Below are 20,705 nucleotides of genomic sequence, written 5' to 3' on the forward strand. Positions count from 1 at the left end.
TATTATAATTATTATACACTAATAATTTATTATATAATATATTTATCTATCATCTTTATCAGATCTAAAGTTTTATTTACAAGTAGGAACTGCTCTTTTTCTTTTAATATCTCTTATCATTTGTCTGCTTTTGTTAGTTTTAATATGCATTTTATTTAAATTAATTTTAAATTATTATTATTGTTTTTTTTTGTATTATTAACAACGTACAAAAATAACTAATTGTGCATGATAAAGTTAGAGGCAGATAGTGTGACACCTGCTCCTGGGGATCAATATAGCGCGCCTACAGTCCGCCGGACTGCATTCCCCATGAGGCTGCGCGTATTCTCAGCGCGTGAGAGAGTGGGTGAACGCTGAGGGTCGCGGCAAAAAGGTTTGTCATCTTTTCGTTTTTAACCTAATGTTTCACCCTGCACCAGCCCAAGTCGACGAGGGAACCGCTGATCCTCGCCCCTCAGCCTCGGCACACTTTCAGTCAGATATGAGCGGCAGCGGGCGGCCCAGGACGACCTCGTTCGCTGAGCCTCAGGGGGCGTCCGGAGCCGCTGCAGCATCCGCCGGATCCGCCGCTGTCGTGGGGAGCAACGCAGGAAAGCCCGGGGTCTCGCAGGCCTCGGCGGACAGTTCATCTGCTTGCGCAAATTTAAAATTATCTAGTGAGTATATAAGCGAAGTTATCTCAGTTACGAGTGGACATATCGTACCGTGTATATAACTGAACAGCACACCCATGTGCTTTTTTTTTTTTTTGGTTATAGACAGTTATGTCATCTTCACGAAACTAGCCTAAGCTAACCAAGGAAATCTGTCACAATTTTGAGTTAAATTACAAACCGAGAAATACTGATCAACTGTGCGGCGTAGACAGCCTTTTGTGACATTAGCTAAAATGCCAATAGCGTTTCCATGGTACAGTGATGGTAATACCATGGTACTTTTATATAACATGGAACTGGTTTCCATATGAATGTGCATTGGTATTCATATGGAACATAAAATAATACAATGCTGCTACCAGAGAAAACTGTATTACAATGCTCCCTTACACCAAAATAACAACTTTACCATGGTAAGATGTCAGAAAACATGGCAGTACCCTAGTCAGTTGTGTAGTGTAATAATGGATAGTGGATAATGCTGGCAGCACACTTGGATTTGAGACACTATCATAAACTGGTTGACAAGCGTGTTTCTCCATGGCTCTGCTATTAAAGTGATTGTTTAAATGCTTTACTGGGCAACTTACTAGGTTGTAGGGCATGTTGAATTGGTGGTAACTACCCTTCCTGACACACCCACTGTCATAATGTCCTGTGTGAAGGACACAAACAGGTCAGGTCCATATTTAATGAGATATGTGCCATGTTTCATTTAGACTTGCACACTGTTTTTTACTAAGTACACTTGCATGAGGCTTTTTAGTTAAGTTTATGTCCAACATGCATATCATTCTACAGCTTTTATACCGCTAGAAATTTTACGGTGACTGATGCTTACGGTCGGTAAATTACCTTTTTTTTTTAAAATCATAATATGTTAATATATTTCCTTAAACTTGTGTTTTGAATCAGTATGCATATGGCAAATCGGTAGGAATATATTTATTTTTGAGAATAGCACTGCTGAATGAATGTAGTTGCTGCAAGAACATCATCCCTGACCAAAATTTCCTGGTGCATATTTGTCCGTTTGCAACAATCTGATCTATTGTCTCAAATGTGTTGTAGGAGACAGTGGGAAGGTGACCACAGTAGTTGCCACCCCGGGCCAGGGCCCGGATCGCCCGCAGGAGGTGTCCTACACTGATATCAAGGTGATCGGTAATGGCTCCTTTGGCGTGGTGTATCAGGCACGCCTCATTGACAGTCAGGAGTGGGTGGCCATCAAGAAGGTACTTCAGGATAAGCGGTTTAAGGTATGACACACCCTCACACAAGCATATAAATACTTGCTGACTCACTCTTTTCAATAACACTAACTTTTTAAGAGTAATTTCTGTGTAGTAATTCTCAACTGCCTAATTTGCTACTAAATTACAGATGAAATGTAGTTTGACAACAACAAAAAAACACTGTAAATCCTAAAACTAAAATTGTGTTAACAAACTACTAAATTAGTAGAACTTTAGAATTTTTGTCTTCTATTATACAAGGATGTTAATTGTAATTAAATTGAAATATTGACTAGCTCACAAGCTCAATTTTATTGTGTAAACATCATAACATCATAGTTAACTGCTAGCTAGCAATAGCTCTCTTGCATGTGCTGATGTAACTAGCAAAGAGACTACCAGTGTAAACAGTAAGCGACATGGAATAGTTCATTTTTAATAGTTAACAACATGTTATAAATGTTATTTGGTAGTTAAAAATAAAGCAGAAAGAAATATAATAATAGATGAAAAACAAAAACTTTTTTTTTTTTTTTAAGTTATGGCAACTAATTGAAATCAATTTTTAAATACTAAAATTACTAAAACTGAAAAAAAATAAAATAAATTAAAGCTATATAGAAATATTTATTAAAAAATGAAATGAAAAAAGAACATACCAAAATAATAAAACTTAAACTAAGATTAAAACTGTAAGTGTTTTAAATTCTTTCAACAGATGCTTTTCATTCAGAGTGACTGGCCTCACACTAATTGGGAGCAGTTGTGGGTTAAGAGACCTTCTCAGTCTCAATATTCTGAATTTAATATCTCACCACCAGTATGTTATATGACCAACACCACCCTCTATTTCAGCCTTTCTAACCGTTTCCATGACCCACGTGTGCTGTCCACTACCAAACCTAACACTGTGCCCTTGAACGAGGCACTTAAACCCAGGCTGCTGTAGGGGAATTTGCTCTGTTGTGACTACTTGCGTGTAAATATTGTGACGTCTCTTATCCCTGAGAGCTGCTAACAGTCTTTCTTCTGTGTTCATGAAGAACCGAGAACTTCAGATTATGAGAAAACTGGACCACTGCAATATAGTGAGGCTGCGCTATTTCTTCTATTGCAGTGGAGAGAAGGTAAAAGAACTGTGACATTTGTTGCAAAGATCTATATTTACACTACTGTTGAAAAGTTTGGGGTCAGTAATGATTTTTTTTTATTAATAATTTTCAGCAAGAATGCATTAAAATGATTTAAAGTGACAGTAAAGGCATTAATGATTTTAAAGAAAGAATCCTGAAAAAATAATCCAGGTTGAATCCACAAAAAATATGAAGCAGCACAACTGTTTTCAATATTAGTAATAATAAGAAATATTTATTGAGCAGCAAATCAGCATATTAGAATGATTGCTGAAGGTGATACTGAAGACTGGTGTAATGATGCTGAAAATTCAGTTTTGCATCACAGGAATAAATTACGTTTTGAAATGTATTCAAAAATGCATTTGCTTTAAATTGTAAGACTTGTTGAAGCTAAGAGACTTCTTTCAAAAGCATTAAAAACTTACAGGCCCCAAACCTTTGAATAGTCTTGCATGTCATGAGAATACCTCTTAAATTAGGTTCAGATCGTTGTAGTTAAGATAATGGTGACTCTTTTCATTCGGATAGCCTGTTCTATTGACAAGTATGTGCTTGTTGATTCTATGGGCATAAATATTGAGTTGGACCTGCTATAACAGTTTCCACACTTCTGGGAAGTCTTTTGGTTAAAAGCTAAAATATGGATACAAGGGCTTATAGATTTGGGCATGTAGTTTATTTTTGGCAGGTTCAATTCGATTCAAGTTTATTTGTATAGCGCTTTTTATGATACCAATCGTTGCAAAGCAGCTTTACAGAAAATATTAAGTTTCTACATTATATTTAGGAGTAGGTTATTAGTGGTGACTATGGCAGAAATGTACAGTAAGAATCATGCCGTTAGTTACAAATCACACATAATCAAACAGACGGTGAACACACTATTAACTGCAATGATTAAATGTTGCGATTAAACTTTGCGATTAGGCAAAATTTGGTAGTTTTATATGTTGTTCCAGGGTTAGCATCATCTGGTTATTGTTTGTCACAATTTACAGAGGTTAATGTGTCTTTATTCCACAGAAGGACGAGGTTTACCTCAATCTAGTGCTGGACTATGTGCCCGAGACCGTCTACAGGGTGGCACGGCACTTCAGCAAAGCTAAAACCATTATTCCCATCTTTTATGTGAAGGTAAAGTTGACTAAACAAACTCTTCAATTCTTGAAATTTCAAATCAAAAAACACAAATCACAATTTACAATTTTTATTCTCTATAAATGCTTTTGGTTAATGTTTGGCTAATCTTAGTACAGTTAGAGCCATATTAGTTAGCAGAAGCATTAATGCTATCATGATTAATAAATTTAACTGTTTGTCTACTGTTTGATTAGATTTCTTTTATGTCATCACTGTGGGAAAATCACTGACACACAGCCTCTCAAGCCTCTTAACTTTTCATGCTTCTAAGACAACTCTTATTTTTGCTGACATAACCAAAGCCATATGGATAGGAAATAAATTAGATAATAATATTACTGCCTATGTTTCCCAATCCAGTCAAATCATGATGGATAAAATAAAGTCTCAAGGCCCACCACAGTACATTATTTCCTGTATAATATTCAGTAGTGCTGTGTTCGATACATTGACACAGACAGCTGTATCGATATCGTGGCACGTGTGCAGCAGTGGACCGTGCTTAATTTGAATACAAGGACACAGTTTAAAATGGAGTAGAAAAGTGCAAGGTTTCTAAAAAAATAATGAAAAGAGCATATATATATATATATATATATATATATATATATATATATATATATATATATATATATATATATATATATATATATATATATATATATATATATATATATAGGCTAATCTGGCTGCAGAGGAACACAACCGGGGTTGCATGATATAAAAAGACGTAATCCGCAAAACAGAACTTCCCACTTGCGCAATATGGAAATATCTGCTTAGTGCCGTGGTTCTCAACCCGCGGGTCGCCACTAATCCAAATGCGGCCCACCATCCTAAATGTTGCAGTCTATGTCAGGGGTCGGCAAGTACGTTTGGCATCGGGCCCAAAAAAACTACTAGATGGCAGGCCAGAATATAGTCAAAGGATAATTTAAGATATGAATTAATGAAAAATGCAACCAGAATTGCCTGTGACTGACTGTTACAGTGTATTTTGTAACTGGTAGTGAGCTGTTACTCTGTGTAAAATCCTGCGACAGTCATTAACAAAAAGCCACATTTGGTATGTTAGCGGAGTGGAGCGTCAATAATTTCCCATCCGCACATTTAATAATTACTCCGCTCCCGCTCAACTCCGTGCTCACTGATATCAGAAACACCGCTCCGCGTCTAAAGTATTTCAGTATGTTTGAAATATCACAGTTCTATGCCCGTTTCCCCCACTGAATAAAAAATAAAAAAAGGTTATTGTGACTTTTTATCTCACAATTCTGACTTTTTTTCCTCAGAATTGTGAGATATAAAGTCAGAATTGCGAGTGAAAGTCCAGTTTTGAGGGGGGAAAGACTATGTTCTCAGAATTGCGAGTTTGTATTTCAGAATTATGACTTTTTAACTCGCAATTGCGAGTTTATATCACGCAATTCTGAGAAAAAAACGTCAGCTGTCAGCTGAAAATATTCAGAAGGAACAAATAAATCCCACTTCCTGCTCATGTCCACTGCAGTCATCATAGCCTTCACATTCTTTCTGATTTGAGTGATCCTTTTCTATCAAGCTAGCTAAATATGTTTAACGTGAATTCTTGCTAAATATGCAGTTATATTATGGGTCGTTGGCATGATTTGTGCTCGTGATGGAGCGGTGATGGAGCACTCTTGAAGCGAGTGAAAACCACGACGCTCCGACTTTTAAAAAAATCCACTCCTCGCTCCATTCAAAATCACACCGCTCTGCTCACATACTCTGATTGTGAGTAACTGTTGCTGTCATGACAGATCTATTTCAGAACCAGCCGCTATCAAAATAATCTGGCTACGGGCACGCGCCAGATATTATTGCTGGCGGGCCACTTTTGGCCCGCGGGCCGCCTGTTGCCGACCACTGGTCTATATGCCGAACACAATTAAAAAATAACTTTCAGTTTTACGATTCATTTTAGTTTTTGCATTAATTAAAAAATGTACTGAAAAAATATAAGCTATAATGTTTTTATGTAAAATAATTTAGTTTTTCATATATTATTTTCAGACGAGCAGATCTGTGTACTCACGTAATTGATGTTACGCATTTAACGAACACTTACAAGCGTGCACTTTTTTTTCAATTCAAATAGTCAGCAGCAGCCATTAGTTCTGTAAAATTGAGCATCAGAATGGACAAATTTGTTTAGGGAGAAAACGAAATGTGGAAAATGCCAGCGAAGGAACGCATTCAAACATGAATAGTCACAGCATCAGCAGTGAAGAGAGTGCTGGACTTTCGGCATCAACTTTCAGTTTGCCCCGCCACTCACTTGAAGATGTTCAGGCAAAAAGAAACACCCATTGGCTACTACGCAGCAATCATCCTTAATTACAGAAATGTGGCAAAACATCTCTGGAGAAAACCTCAGATTATTAAATTTGAAAATGCTTTCCATAACATAGGCTACAGTTGTGAACGTACACTTTCTGCAATGTCGCGTGTCAAGTCATGCTTCCGTGTGCGTCTTACAGACTGCAACTAACAATCGCAACTTCATTGAGCTGTTACTCCTTTTGAGCAGAATTTCACAAAACTGGTCAGTTCCCGACAGCATCGGGTGTTTTATTAATGGTGAGTAGAATTATTTATTTATTTCAATAAATGTAATTGTTTAGATATCATAATATTTAGGCTATGAATAATGTTATAAATCTGGTTGGTTTGTATTGATGACGTAATATGTAAATGACATGCGTGCAGCCCGTGAGACTTGCACTTGGACCATAGTGCGGCCCGGTGGAAAAAGAGGTTGAGAACCACTGGCTTAGTGTGATGCTTATCTTTGTCAACCTGGCAAACATGCTTACGTGCACGCTCTCCACTGCGGATAAACACGCTTGCTTTCTGAAAACACCCCGGTGAGCTTGCAGTTTAGCGATCTCCACTTAGATATTCTATTCTCAGAAAAGTGTAATTCATCAAGTGTTCACTTAAGAGAGAGAGAGGCTGTGTATGTATGAATTACCACCATTTTGCCGCGTTTCTGTATTAACAGCGAAGCTGTGGCTTTCATTCCTTTAGAAACAATGATGTTACGAGCTCCTTGTTGAGAAAGATGTAGTTCTTGAGCGATTAAAGGGGACCTATTATGCTCCTTTTTACAAGATGTAAAATAAGTCTCTGATATCCCCAGTGTGTATGTGAAGTTTTAGTTCAAAATACTCGACAGATAATTTTTTATAGCTTATTAAAATTGCCACTTTTAGGGTATTTGCAGTGTTTTATAAACAGCTGTTTTACTCAATTCTGCTGAGGTGAAATTCAGCTCAGTCTTGTATCGTGACTTTGCTTGTGATAAACAGGCCTAATATTCGAGTCGCATTGATAGAATTAGTTTTATTTATTTATTTTTATTTTTAAATGTATATTTTAATTATGTTGCCAGGGTTAATGAGTGTGGGCGAAAATGTAAAATTTTGCATTAGTAGCCTATTACATTTTTTTTGTTAATGCTTTGGAAAAGATCAAAAAGAATATTAATAATGAATATAAAAAAAAAAAGCTAAATATAAAAAACATTACTGAATAATAATGTGTATATTAATTAATAATAATTTAATTACATTATTTAGTCTTTAGAGTAATATAAAATGCAGGCTGATTAAGATATTGCCTTTTTTCTTTAACATAAAGATGCTTACTTGTCGTCTTGTTTTCTCTTAGGTGTATATGTATCAGCTTTTCCGCAGTCTGGCCTACATCCATTCCCAGGGCGTGTGTCACAGAGACATTAAACCACAGAACCTCCTGGTGGACCCAGAAACGGCTGTTCTCAAGCTCTGTGACTTTGGCAGGTCAGTGCTGTGTGTGAGAGAGAGCTGAGAGCGAGCGAGTGGATCTGATGGCTTCTCAAATGTGTCCTGCTCGCCAGTGAACAATGTTATACTATAATAGTCATTATATGTTGAGAGTGCCCCTCTTTGTAAGTGTGGGCTTTAGTTTGTGTCAAGATTTGGTGTTTATTGGGGATGCATTAACGCGCCCTGCCTCCGGTCTTAGTAAGTTTTATTTGTTTTTGATAGTGCATTGTTAAATATATTAGCAAATGGAACTGTTCTTGTCCACGGTTCATTGACAAAAGCGATATGAATTCAGATGTTGATGGGGCCCTTTGTCCTCCAGGCCAAACTCTGGCTGCTTTTTCTGATAGATTCCCATTAAAAACAGTCTTTTTTCAAAGCCGTTTTTATGAGAACCACTTGAACCGTTGGCAGACGTGTTGACCACTGTAATCCAGACCACATTTGTTTAATTTATTGCAATTTCAAGTATTTAATTTGTGATTGTGTAAGGCACTTGATGGCATTCAGGCCGTTAGGTTTTCTTTTGAGGCAACATGAACACTGCTTTTTGTGTCTGTAAAAAAAGTGGACAATTTGGCAACTCAAAGGCTTGAAAAGAGTTATTTGGCTGAGTGGAGAGATGCACATGAGAGTGTTTGATCGCTTTGTTTGAAAGTGAAACAGCTGTATTGAATTTAGGAGCTGTTTTCCCAGCAGTTCTGTCACTCAGGCATGTTTTAGTCCATTCGTTTTTACTCGCTTTAATTTTAAAGCATTCAATGCCAAAACCCCTGCATGAACAAAAGTGGTGAAATAGTCTCTTTTGTAGACTATTTCTACAAATTTCTACAGATGGAGAGGAAGGCTGCTCGATTATGACAAAAATTATAATCAAGATTATTTTGGTCAATATTGTAATCACGATTATTTAACACGATTATTAGTGGGCCATATAACCAAAACAAATGTTAATGCAAGTCTAAAGTATTCAGTTAACAGCCTACTATAGAAATTGAATTAACAAATGTAAAATAAAACCGCATAGTCTTCACTGTAAGAATTAAACTTCCTTTGTTTCTTATTAAAGATGCAAAATACCTTCTGTGAAGAGCAGTGAGTGATTTTATCTTTGTCTTTTGTTGTTTGATTAATATTAAGCACACAGTCGGCAGCAGGAATATTAGCCCGCTGTCACTTTAAGAGCTGCACGGATCCACGGATTTACTGTTACACGCATATCTTCAATCTCAACTGTTTACATTCATTTATTACATAACGGACGAGGGTTTACGTGAATAAGCGCCGCATTTTGACACATTTTTGCATGTATTTGACCGTTTAGGTGCATACGTTCAGGCTCAGCTAAAAGATGACTTTACATGTCCTTGCTCTGCTCCGTCTCTGAGCACATACACAGATATCCTCCTGAAGAACAGCGCAAGTTCTTTTTTGCGCTTTTAAAAACATTAATAAATGGAATCAACTTTAATAACTGAAGCACGTCCCATTTTTGCAAAAGTCAAGTTTCGTGATTTTATTGATTTACACATGGAAATGGGCTTTTATGGAAAAGTGAATGCGCACTGCTGGAAAGGGGGCGGAATGGGGCGCAATAATCGCTTTATCTCGATTATTGTATTATCATTATCGTTGGAGGCCGAGATCTAAACTGAATTTCGATTAATTGCACAGCCCTAATGGAGAGAGATTTTTATGGTGTTGAGCTTGATTCAGTGTTTGTTTTGATGAGGAGCTATAAATCTATCATTTTTTTTGACTGATACTGACTGTCTAAAGTTTTTCTCATAATTCAAATATGTCTCTCAGTGCAAAGCAGCTGGTGAGGGGTGAGCCCAACGTCTCTTATATCTGCTCACGATACTATCGCGCCCCTGAGCTCATCTTTGGTGCAACAGACTACACCTCCAACATTGACATCTGGTCAGCTGGATGTGTGCTGGCCGAACTGCTGCTGGGGCAGCCCATCTTCCCTGGAGACAGTGGTGTGGACCAGCTAGTGGAGATCATAAAGGTAAACTTAACCATTTACTTTTGAGCTGTACTTTTAGATTCAGTCCAACACAATGATTTTTAAAAAATAAATAATTTTTTTTCAGCAAGGGTGCATTAAATTAATCACAAGTAACAGTAAAGACATTTGTAATGTTACACAAGATTACTATATCAAATGAATGCTGTCCTTTCTAGTTATCAATAAATCCTAAAAATGAAATATGAAACAGTTTTCAACATTGATAATAAGTGTTTCTTTTGCAGCAAATCAGCATATTAGTATGATTTTCAGCTTGAAAATTCAGCTTTGCATTACATGAATAAATTACATTTTAAAATGCATTCAGTTAGAAAACCGTTTTTAAATAGTATTTTATCGCAATATTACTGTTTTTTTTTTTTTTTAATAAATGCAGCCTTGGTGAGCATTAGAGACTTCTTTCATAAGCAAAACAAAAAGTCCTTGAATGCTAGTGTTTTTTTTTTTGTTTTGTTTTTTTTAACCCAGCATTCTTCACAGCTGTTTCTGTCTGTCTGCTCAGGTACTTGGAACACCCACAAGAGAACAGATCTGTGAAATGAACCCAAACTACACAGAGTTCAAATTCCCACAGATCAAAGCACATCCATGGACCAAGGTAAAATGTCACACTAGTATCTGACTCGCGTCTGCAGCCAAAGCCATGAGGTATCAGTTAGCAGTGTCACAAATCTGGCTTATAAATATACTCAAGTAACACATTTTGACAATCTGCACGTTTACTGCTTGTTCTGTCCAAGAGACAGGAAGAAACCATCTGACCGACATGTAAGGTAACAGTTTGAATATATTACAAAGGTTTTATACTTGACAAATTTACCAAATTCAGTAGTTACTATGACCCTTTATTTATCTTTTTATTGTCTACAGGGCTCCAGACAAAAAAACAAAACAATTAAAGAGCCATCGGCTCCTATAAGAAAGAAAATTAGGTGCCAAATAATTTTTTTAGGTGCCACAGAATAAACGTTTTATTTATTTTTTAACACCGTAACATTTTAGTCAGACTGTTATGTATTTGTGTGTGATCTTTTCTTGTCTTTATCAGCATTTTAATCCATCTTGTAGATGTACTGGGAACTAAGGTTCACTTAAATTGGGAACTAAACGTCTTTTCCAACTTGAACTATATACAGCCGCAAAAAATTGTTTATTACACTGAATCTGTGCCAATATCTTGGACTATAATGTTAGGATCACTTGGCCACTGAGTGTAGTTTTAGCTCCTCCTCAATGCATCCTAGAAATGTTGTCATATGTCTTGCACACATCCAGTCTGTTTTTCTTCATTAGTAAAATGCAATTTTATAGGAGGTGTTTTAGCCTTAGCTCCTAGCATTCTTTCTTATCATGTAGACAACAGGTTAAGTAAAAATATAAAAATGCAATACAGCGCATGAATTTAGCAAAGTGCTCCTCTGTATAGTTATTTTTCTAAGCTGACTGATGAGCTTATGGACGCCAAATGGTTATTCTGAGGTCAACATGTTGTTATGGTGCATTGTCTAAGCTTTACACATTTTCCACACTTTAAAAACACTGAATGAGCGATTACATCAGACCTAAAGCGATCGCTCATCCCACATTAAAGAATGCCAAAACGGTATTTATTGTTTGAATTTCATTATGAATTTGGCCGAATTTTAAAGCTGAAGCTGATGAAGGTAACGGCACAAAGCTTATTGCGATTATTGGACGGGAAGTTCTTTACAAATAATATGAAGTTCACGCATTAACAGAACACCGCATATAGACAAAAGATCTTGATAACAATAAGCCATATTAGTATCTATAATAAACGAGAATTGTTTATGATATTGTTAATGTCCACACAGCTGACAGCTTTACCTGTTGTAGTTTGTTGAAAATAAACACTTTTATTTTGCATGTCTCTGTCATTTTCAGTCTTTCTCATGCTACACACCTGAAGATGAGGACTGTTTGAAAGCCTTTTTTCCACTAAAACTTTGATGTGCGTCATCTCGGTTTATTACGGCAAGACAACAAGCGATGTGATCGCAAAACAATCAGGAAAAAAGACATTACATGTATAAACTTAGATCATAACGTAAATGTATATAGTCGCCAGTGGCAAATATTTTGCTAATTAATATTTTTGGTCTTTGGCCCCGGTCTATATTCTGTAGTTTATAAATCAGTGTAGTCTAAGTTGTGTTAAGCAATGTTTCGTACAAGTAATGGTTAAAATGGGTGTTTTGTCAAACTTCCATCTGCAGGAGCATCTGTAACCTCAACAGCCCAATTTTTTAGTGTTTTATGAACAACAGTCTTTATAACTATTATGACTATGTACACAAAACATGGCGAGATTCATCAAAGAAGAAGAATAGTGCACAAAAACTGAAAGTGAATGATGTGATGGACCATCAAACACTAAGAAGGATTTGTATCCAAACAACATTTACTGCAGTAAAGTGACAGCTATCCTCAATATTCATTTTAAGACCCTGTTTCCACAAAACCCAACATTCACATTATTTTGTCCAACTCTAACTCTAATCTAATTTCAGTCGGCTGTCTGTTAACTCTAGTGTTGTTTCCTTGTTTCTTATGTCATTCCTCCACAGGTGTTTAAACCAAGAACTCCGCCTGAGGCAATAGCCCTGTGCTCTCGGCTGCTGGAGTACACACCAGTGACACGACTGTCTCCGCTCCAAGCCTGCGCTCATGCCTTCTTTGACGAGCTGCGCCAACCTGGCACCCGTCTGCCCAGCGGTCGAGAGCTGCCTCCGCTCTTCAACTTCACCACCACAGGTGAGTCACAGGAGCCTTTCATGTGTATCCTTTGCACCAAACTTCTCACTGATTGCATGCAAAGGTGTCATCCAAGTAACGCATCTCAACAAAACAGATTTTTGTAGGATTAGTGTCAGTTTCAGCCTGATGTTATTCAGACTCAGAACAAGGATCCAGATCAGTATTTAATCCGCCTTTATTGTAAATCCAGCTGTGAGAATCATTAAATGGAGACATGAGAAATCCCTGCCCAGTGCACCAGACCATTTATTAAAACTAGCCTGTTCAGAGCTGAAGCGGTCTCCCATTACGATATAACTACCCCCATTTATGTATTATATCAACACCTTTTTTCCCCACTTTGACCTGTCCAGATAGAAGACAGTATATACAGCAGTCCGTAGAGGTTAGCCAATTATTCATTTACATGCGCTGAGATTCAAAAGTTTGGGGTCTAATTTTATGTTTTTAAATAAAATGGAATAAATTCTTTTTATTTATCTAATCCTGAAAAAAATGTATCACTGTTTCTACAAACATATTAAGCAGCACAACTGTTGTCAATATTGATACTAATATTAAATGTCTCTTGAGCAGAAAATCAGCATATTAGAATGTATTGTTGTCAAAAATATTGATATTTCGATAAATATCGATACTGAAATATCTGAACGGTACCAATATTAATTTCCCGAAGTATCGATACACCGATACTAGCCGAGCTGTCACTTTCACTTCTCTCCAGAGGCGTGTGGACAAGCACCACACGTGACCGCACTCGTCTCCTTCGCTCTGGTTAAATAGCAAAAGTGAAGTGAATAGAAAGATGACTGCTCTGGTTGTTAAAGAACACAGCAGGAGCGCTATCTGTAGGGATCTATGATCTCCGCGATGCAGAGAACGCGCACGGAATCCAGTCATAAAAACGGAATTTACAGTTTAACGCGGAATGTCATGGAATTTGTCAAAGTTTGGATGAATTAATCAAAAGTAGGTCATTACACTTAAATCAAATCGCGATATGGACTAGTATCTGTAAATATTAAGCTGCAAAAGTGGATTTAAATATGAATCCTGCATGATCTCCGCGTCTCTGTGTGAATGTGCTGCACGTGCGGTTGTGTTTACTAATGTGGCGCTCGCGGTGATTTCAGCGTCTGCCGTCCCAATGAGTACATAAATACATCAACAATATCTCCAGAACTGATCTGAAAGGCACTTTACCAGCATTTTACCATTTAATTTGAGTAAAACTAGCGTCATATCATACACACACAGAACTTTAGAAGTATTCACGGCAACCCGTCAAAATAAAAGTTCAGTTTAACTTAGCCTATTAAAGACCGTGTCCCAGAAATAGGCTATATTACTATTATTTAGTAGAATGTACATAATACTACTACTTACTACTACTGTTAATTTTTTTTAAAGAAATAATCACAAAATATTTAAATTTTAATAGTAAATCCCCTTCATTTGCCAAAAATGTAAATGTTTAATTTTCATTAATTCAAATATAAATGAATTAAAATTGTTTTATGCCTTCATCTGATATCCAGTAAAATTGAAATACACAACACAGAATTTCTGAGGGGGAAAACATTTCATAAGGCTACTGTAAGAATAAATAAAAATAGTTTGTATGCATTCAAATAATAGACATGCTAAAACACAGAATCTGGTAACAATAAAACATAAGGTGAGGGAAAAAATAAAACTATAAATTTTTGTTACACTTTTAATAAATTAAATGTTAAATTGTATAATTTTCATGATTTTAATGAATTAGACATGCTTTTAGATTAATAGCATTTAATTTGACCATTAAAAAAAAAAAAGAGTCCAGAAAAATTCAAACGGATAAAAACGGAATCCAGAAAAATTAAAATGTAAAAATTGAATGTAGAAAACTTTTTAACGGAATTTGGGGAAAAATAAAACGGATTTCATAGGGCCCTATATCTGGAAATATTTTGGTTATGAAGCAAATGAGAATATCAACAAATAGAACTTTGGATTTTAATTAGTGCATGTATTAGTAAACGTTAGTTTCAATTAACATTTAACTAAGATTAATAAAAGATTAATTAATAAATCAACAAATGCAGTACCTCAAGACATTTTTTTGTTCATGTAAAATATACCGCATGTTCTCGACTTGTTATATTTATCTTTAAATTAAAAAAATTACCCCCTTAATATTGTGGCAGCTTTTTTCTCCGTGGTATCGAAAATGGTATCGAATATCGATATTTTTCAAGGTATCGTATCGAAGTTAGAAATTCCAGTATCGTGACAACACTATTAGAATGATTTCTGAAGGATCGTGTGGCACTGAAGACTGCAATAATGCCTATGCTAAAAATTGAATGTTCAAAATTTATTTTAAATTGTAATATTTCGCAATATTACCAGTTTATAGATGTGTAAAACAAGTGTAGCCTTGATAAGACATCTTTCAAAAACAAAAAAAAATCCTACTGACCCCAAACTTTTAAAGGTAAAAAGATTTTAGTTATTTGTCATTATTTACTCACCATCATGTTTGTGTGCATGATGACATGTATGATGTTCTTCAATGCAGCACAATATGTTTATCACTGAAAAGTGATTTAAATGTCAAATATCATATGATTTCAGAAGACGTCAGAGGAAGTCCTTTGGACTACTTTATTATAATTTTTTTGAAGCCTGAAAGCTTAATTCTTTATGGAAATTAATTGCACAGCCAGTACAAATCTCTTTTTGTGATCTGCATTAGAAATAAAATTATACACATTTGGAAAGACGTGAGTGTGCGTAAATTATGACAGTTTTTTGTTTATGGATGAACCATTCCTTTAGTTCTAAGGGTTGGAGAGAGGGCGGCAAATGGTCATGTAAAACTAAATTACAGCTGCGTTTGATGCAAGAAACCTTGACTAATATAATTGGACTTCAGGGAAGAAAATTAAATACTACAGAAGCGATTGAGAGGAGACTAGCAGCACTTTGCTCAGCCCCTCCAAAATATCCAGTTACCTTTCTTATTTGGATTTTTTCCCCCCTTTGGTATTACTTAGTGATGCAGTGCTTGCACATTTATTTTATTTATTTATTTAAATTTTTTTACCATTCAACCCAGAGATAGTTTGTGTGAAATGTTTCTGTTCTTAAAAGAGCATTTGATATTTTTTCTTCTTTGTTTGTTCCACTTCGAGGTCTGTCAACAGAGTGTGTTTCTCTTTGTTTCAGAGCTGATGATTCAGCCGCAGCTCAATTCCACTCTCATTCCACCTCATGCCCGCGCACAGACCGTAGCTTCATCCAACGGTAATGCTGTTATCCTTCTCACTGATGCCCTTTGAGTGGGTGGGGTTAAGACAACATTAAATCAAAACTCACCTTATTAACTTAATGTTAATAAAGCCTTCCTGTTCTTTATAGTGCACAATTAATCAGTGCATTTATTCTAATTAGAAAAATGCTGCTTCTCATTATCTTTCACGGACAATAACTTTCCCTGCTTCTGAAATTACTTTTTTGATGTAGTAACGTCCCACTTGGGTATTAATTTAACTCCTGTTAAACTACCATTCTTTTAAATATTTTTTTTTGAAGTGTCTTATACTTACAGAGGCTGTATTAATGTAACCCAAAATACATTCAAAACTGTAATATGTGAATATATTATTACAATTTAAAATAACTGTTTTGAGTTAAATGAAATGTATTTCTGTGACGCAAAGCTGAATTTTCAGCATCATTACTGCAGTCTTCAGTGTCACATGATCCTTCAGAAATTGTTCTAACATGCTGATTTGCTGCTCAATAAATGTTTTGTTTTCAATGTGTGGTGCTTAATATTTTTGTGGAACCATGATGATTTTTTTCAGGATTCTCTGATGAAGAAGTTCAAAAGATCAGCATTTATTTGAAAAAGAAATATTTTTAACATTATAAATGTCTTTACTGTCACTTTTGAATCCTTGCTGAAAACAGTTTGAACACTAGTGCATGTAACATTTTATGTGTTTATGCCTTGTGTTTGCTGATCACACTGACAAATATAATTTTTCAATGTCCTTTTTTTTTTTTTTTTTTTGTCCCCTTTATTCTCTGCTAGATGGATCTGAAGGTTCTGTACAGCCTGGATCTACTCTGACCAACAGCACCTGAGGCTGTCTCTCAAAAAATTCAAGCTTATACACCACAGCATCTGAGCCACCACCGCGCACATCTCTCCCTCTGACAAACACACACACAGTCTTACACACTCTTTACCTCATACACGGCTTCTCCTTCTTATAGCTCCAATTCACACATTTACCACCTGAATCAGATGTCATGTGTTGCAGAATTACCAGTTACTGCACGGCGGTCTGGGAAACCCGATGTTTGTAGACTGCAAGTTTGTTCAACAGTCAGCAAAGAAACATACTGGACACACACATACACACTCCGACACACTGCCATGCACATGCAGCAAACAACTACAAAATGTTATACTGCTAATATTTGCTTCAGATAATAGAGGTAGTCAATCTCGAGAGCGCTCCGAAAGGCTACGCCCATAGTAAAGCTCACGTGCAACCATAACGCAACACCATGTGTGTTTTGGAGGTCAAATATGATTGGTTCAGTGGCTAGGGGCAGGTCCTCTGTCTTAATTTGAATCGTAATTTATTTAAATCAAAGTTATCGGTGGATGTTTTCCCTTGATTTGTTTAGGAGTAACACTCTCGTCCCTCTCAATATCCCTATCCGGTGTAAAATACATTTCATGGGGAACAAGCAGTCACGGTAAATGATGTATCTTGTTGTAAATGTCAAGGAAAAGAGGCGAGACTAAATGTGGTGGTTTTATATAGTTATTTTATTGTATTTAAAAAAATAAGAATAATATCTTGCTTTTACCCTCTTGCAAATATATTTATTATTTTAAAATGGTGGATTTGAGAAAGCATCTGCAATCGTTTCCCTGTGGAGTAAATGAAAAGCTAGTTGAGAAAAGGTTTAATGCTGTCGTTGACCATTAAGAAGGGAAAGAAAGAGGTATGCAAGACAATAGCTTATTAATATTGTTGTACTGAACTGAAGTGACTTTATATTCCTGGGCATTTAATTATCATTAACTGTTAATGATGCTCTGGGTCTAGGCTTAATTTATGCTTGTGAGATTACATAGTCTTCATCTGTTTCGTTCAAAGTCATTTTTAGGTGACGTCAGGTTTGAAGACTGAACCATGCTTCATAATTCAGTGTTTCAGTACGTTTTCTTTCTGTTTTAGCATCTATGCTATTTTTATGGTAACTAAGCTACTTCTAAGGACTTTGTGGTAGAACAGTTCTAGAATGTTTGTGAATCTACACACGAGTTGAAAATAGTCACGTCAAATGGTCTCAGTCAACCGCATCGATCCACAAACTGTCCAAAAATGACTGATATCATTTATTTTCTTGAACACATCTGTTAGCCTCTCAATAAACCCTGTTCTGAAGCCCTAGAGGGCCCTTCTTCCAACTTTCTGTGACTCTCATGCTATTCTCCTGTTCTTTTTCATTAGTCTTTTTACGTTGTTCGGTGGGTGTGGTTTGACCAGGTTTGCTCCGCCCACCTGTTTGTAAATATCCTTCAGTTTTTAAGCCCTGTGTAAGATGTAAATACCGACACTGTACCACTTTTGTGTTTTCGTCGATGTCTTTCTCTCCTTTCATCTCTCTTGGGCTGTCTTCTCTTAGCTCTGAAGAGCTCAACGTCCGTTTTGTTTGTCATTTACAGTATTTATTGTTTTGCACTGTAATGTTGAGCCTGAAAGTTTCACTTTTTTTGTGAAACAGTAACCCTTGTCAGCGTACTGTATGTCAGTTCATAAGCTCAGTGCTTGATTTGTGAGAAAAAGGGATTTGTTTTTTTTGAGTAAAACTTGAGGTGCGTGTCCAACAGGGTCATGCTTTGTTCTCGACTTGGCAATTTGAGCATATTTTTGCAAAGGTGCACTGAAAGTCTGTTTTTCATGAAAAGGACGGTCTCTGAAGTGAATCGGCTGCTTTGTGGAGGTTTTGCCAATCTGGCTTGAAGCCTCAAAGACAGTGGAATGTGTTTATTCTTTAATCTGATATCTGTGAATCAAGCCCACAGCATCATGTATGTGTACTCTTAGAAAAATGTGAATTTTTAATATATCTAGAAATGCGTATGTGGCTTTGAAGTTTATTTTCCTCTCCTTGAAGGCTTGTTAAATGAATTGAAACCAGCCTGGAAGTCTCTTCCCCTTCATTGCTCCTATAATCCTGCCCCCCCCCCCCCCCCCCCCCCCCCCATCTCTGCCTTAAGCCTGCCATACAAACGTTAGTCTGTTATTACCTTTTTTTTGTTAATTGTTGGAACTTTCTGCCTCAATGTTCTGGCCCAGGGGGAATCGTGTCCTAAGACAAAGATAGAGACGAATGGAGAGAGCTTGTCAGAATAAATTGAACTCATTTAATAAAGTGACGAAACTGAGTTTTCAGTGGCAGTGCTGGTGTGTGTGTGCTGAAAGTGAATTTTAACATGCCTTACCTGTTAACATGAGCTCAATTTACCATCAATTTGAATACATTTATGGTGCAGCCAAAAGTGAGACCACACTGAAAATTTGTGTTTTAGAAAAGTTTGTATGTTTTATTTAGAATTAAATATATTTTTTTAATATAATTTGCATAATAGCTAATAAAATTTTGTAATAAAAACAAATTGTATTAAAGTAGATAAATGCAAAACAAGCATTTTTACTAGTGGTCTTGAACCAATAAATTGGCATAATTTTAAATAATATATTTACTAATGGAAACAAATTGTATTAATATAATTAAATGCAAAACAGAAACATTTAATAGTATTCTTGAACATTTGAACCCTGCTGAATGTATATATTTGTATATTATGTATATGTCTGTGAAATATGCATTTGGTACAATATGTTTACTTTGTTTTTCATTTCAAAAAGGTTGTTTGTCATTTAGCAGATGTTTTCTTGCCCAAAGCAACCTCTAATACAGGACCGGCAGTCTGAAAGTGACCTGGAGTGAAGGGACATTCTCAAGGGATTTAAAAAACAGTGAGTACAGTATTATTATATGTCAGATTTTCCATGTGCGATTTCTTCCGACTTGTGTATTGTTACAGCAGGTGAGGCCATTTCATCTGAGAAAGGTACTTTCTAGGAACCTAGAAAATTCTAGGTTTCTAAAGCTAGTGTCACTGAAACCTGTCATCATTTATTTACTGTCATGTCGATCCAGACATGTATGATTTTCTTTCTCGAGGAACACAAAACGAGATATTTGAAGAGGCTTTCCCAGACAATACAAGCAAACCAGGACATTTCAACCTAAAAAAAAAGACCAAAAGATGCCATAAAAATATTACATAGTTGTTTTAATCTTTTTAAGTCATAACGCTTTCTGTGAGGAACAGAAATTATAATATCTACCTAATATAATTTCCACATATCATATGGCTTCAGAAGAACTGATATGTGGTGTAAGTTAATGGTCTCTATTGTGTTTTTCCATCTAATTCTTGTAGCTTGAAAGTCATACAGGTTTGAATCAGAGTAAATATGTTGATAATATTGTTTAGTCATTCAGGAAAGTACAATATTGACAAAACAAGGCCATCTGCTGTTTCTAATACAAAGATTTAAAAAATAGCTGTTTGGATGTTGTTTCACCTTCAAGCCTAAAACATTTTCAAACCACATCGTTGTAAATGAGCAATAAAAACAAGCGTGCACCAGAGGACATCATTGCACAAAAATACACAATAGCGGACAATAAACATGCTTCCAATCGATTCTATTTATGGAAATGGTTTTTGAGGAACTTGTCGAGCCCATCAAATCTTGGCCTCACGGCATGCATTAGCATGCGATGCTGATTGTCTTTATAAT

At 36.1% G+C, this 20,705-nt stretch overlaps 1 protein-coding gene across 2 annotated transcripts; it reads left to right on the top strand.

Moving 5' to 3' along the window:
- Nucleotides 1-320: 320 nt before the first annotated feature.
- On the top strand, nt 321-19,275 carry LOC306847636 (glycogen synthase kinase-3 beta-like). 2 transcript variants are annotated; one of them, XM_079381694.1, is made up of 10 exons: nt 321-659; nt 1,731-1,918; nt 2,938-3,021; nt 4,054-4,164; nt 7,864-7,994; nt 9,810-10,014; nt 10,538-10,633; nt 12,624-12,810; nt 16,027-16,104; nt 16,898-19,275. In XM_079381694.1, the coding sequence occupies exons 1-10, from the start codon at nt 404-406 to the stop codon at nt 16,948-16,950; spliced, it is 1,389 nt and encodes a 462-aa protein (XP_079237820.1). In that variant the 5' UTR covers nt 321-403; the 3' UTR covers nt 16,951-19,275. The 2 variants fall into 2 exon arrangements, with proteins under 2 accessions (XP_079237820.1, XP_079237821.1); XM_079381695.1 differs by lacking the exon at nt 2,938-3,021 and having other exon boundaries at nt 323-659; nt 16,898-18,293.
- The last annotated feature ends 1,430 nt before the right edge of the window (nt 19,276-20,705 follow it).

The sequence above is a fragment of the Barbus barbus genome (genome assembly GCF_936440315.1).
Source record: "Barbus barbus genome assembly, chromosome: 27".
Taxonomy (NCBI): Eukaryota; Metazoa; Chordata; class Actinopteri; order Cypriniformes; family Cyprinidae; genus Barbus; species Barbus barbus.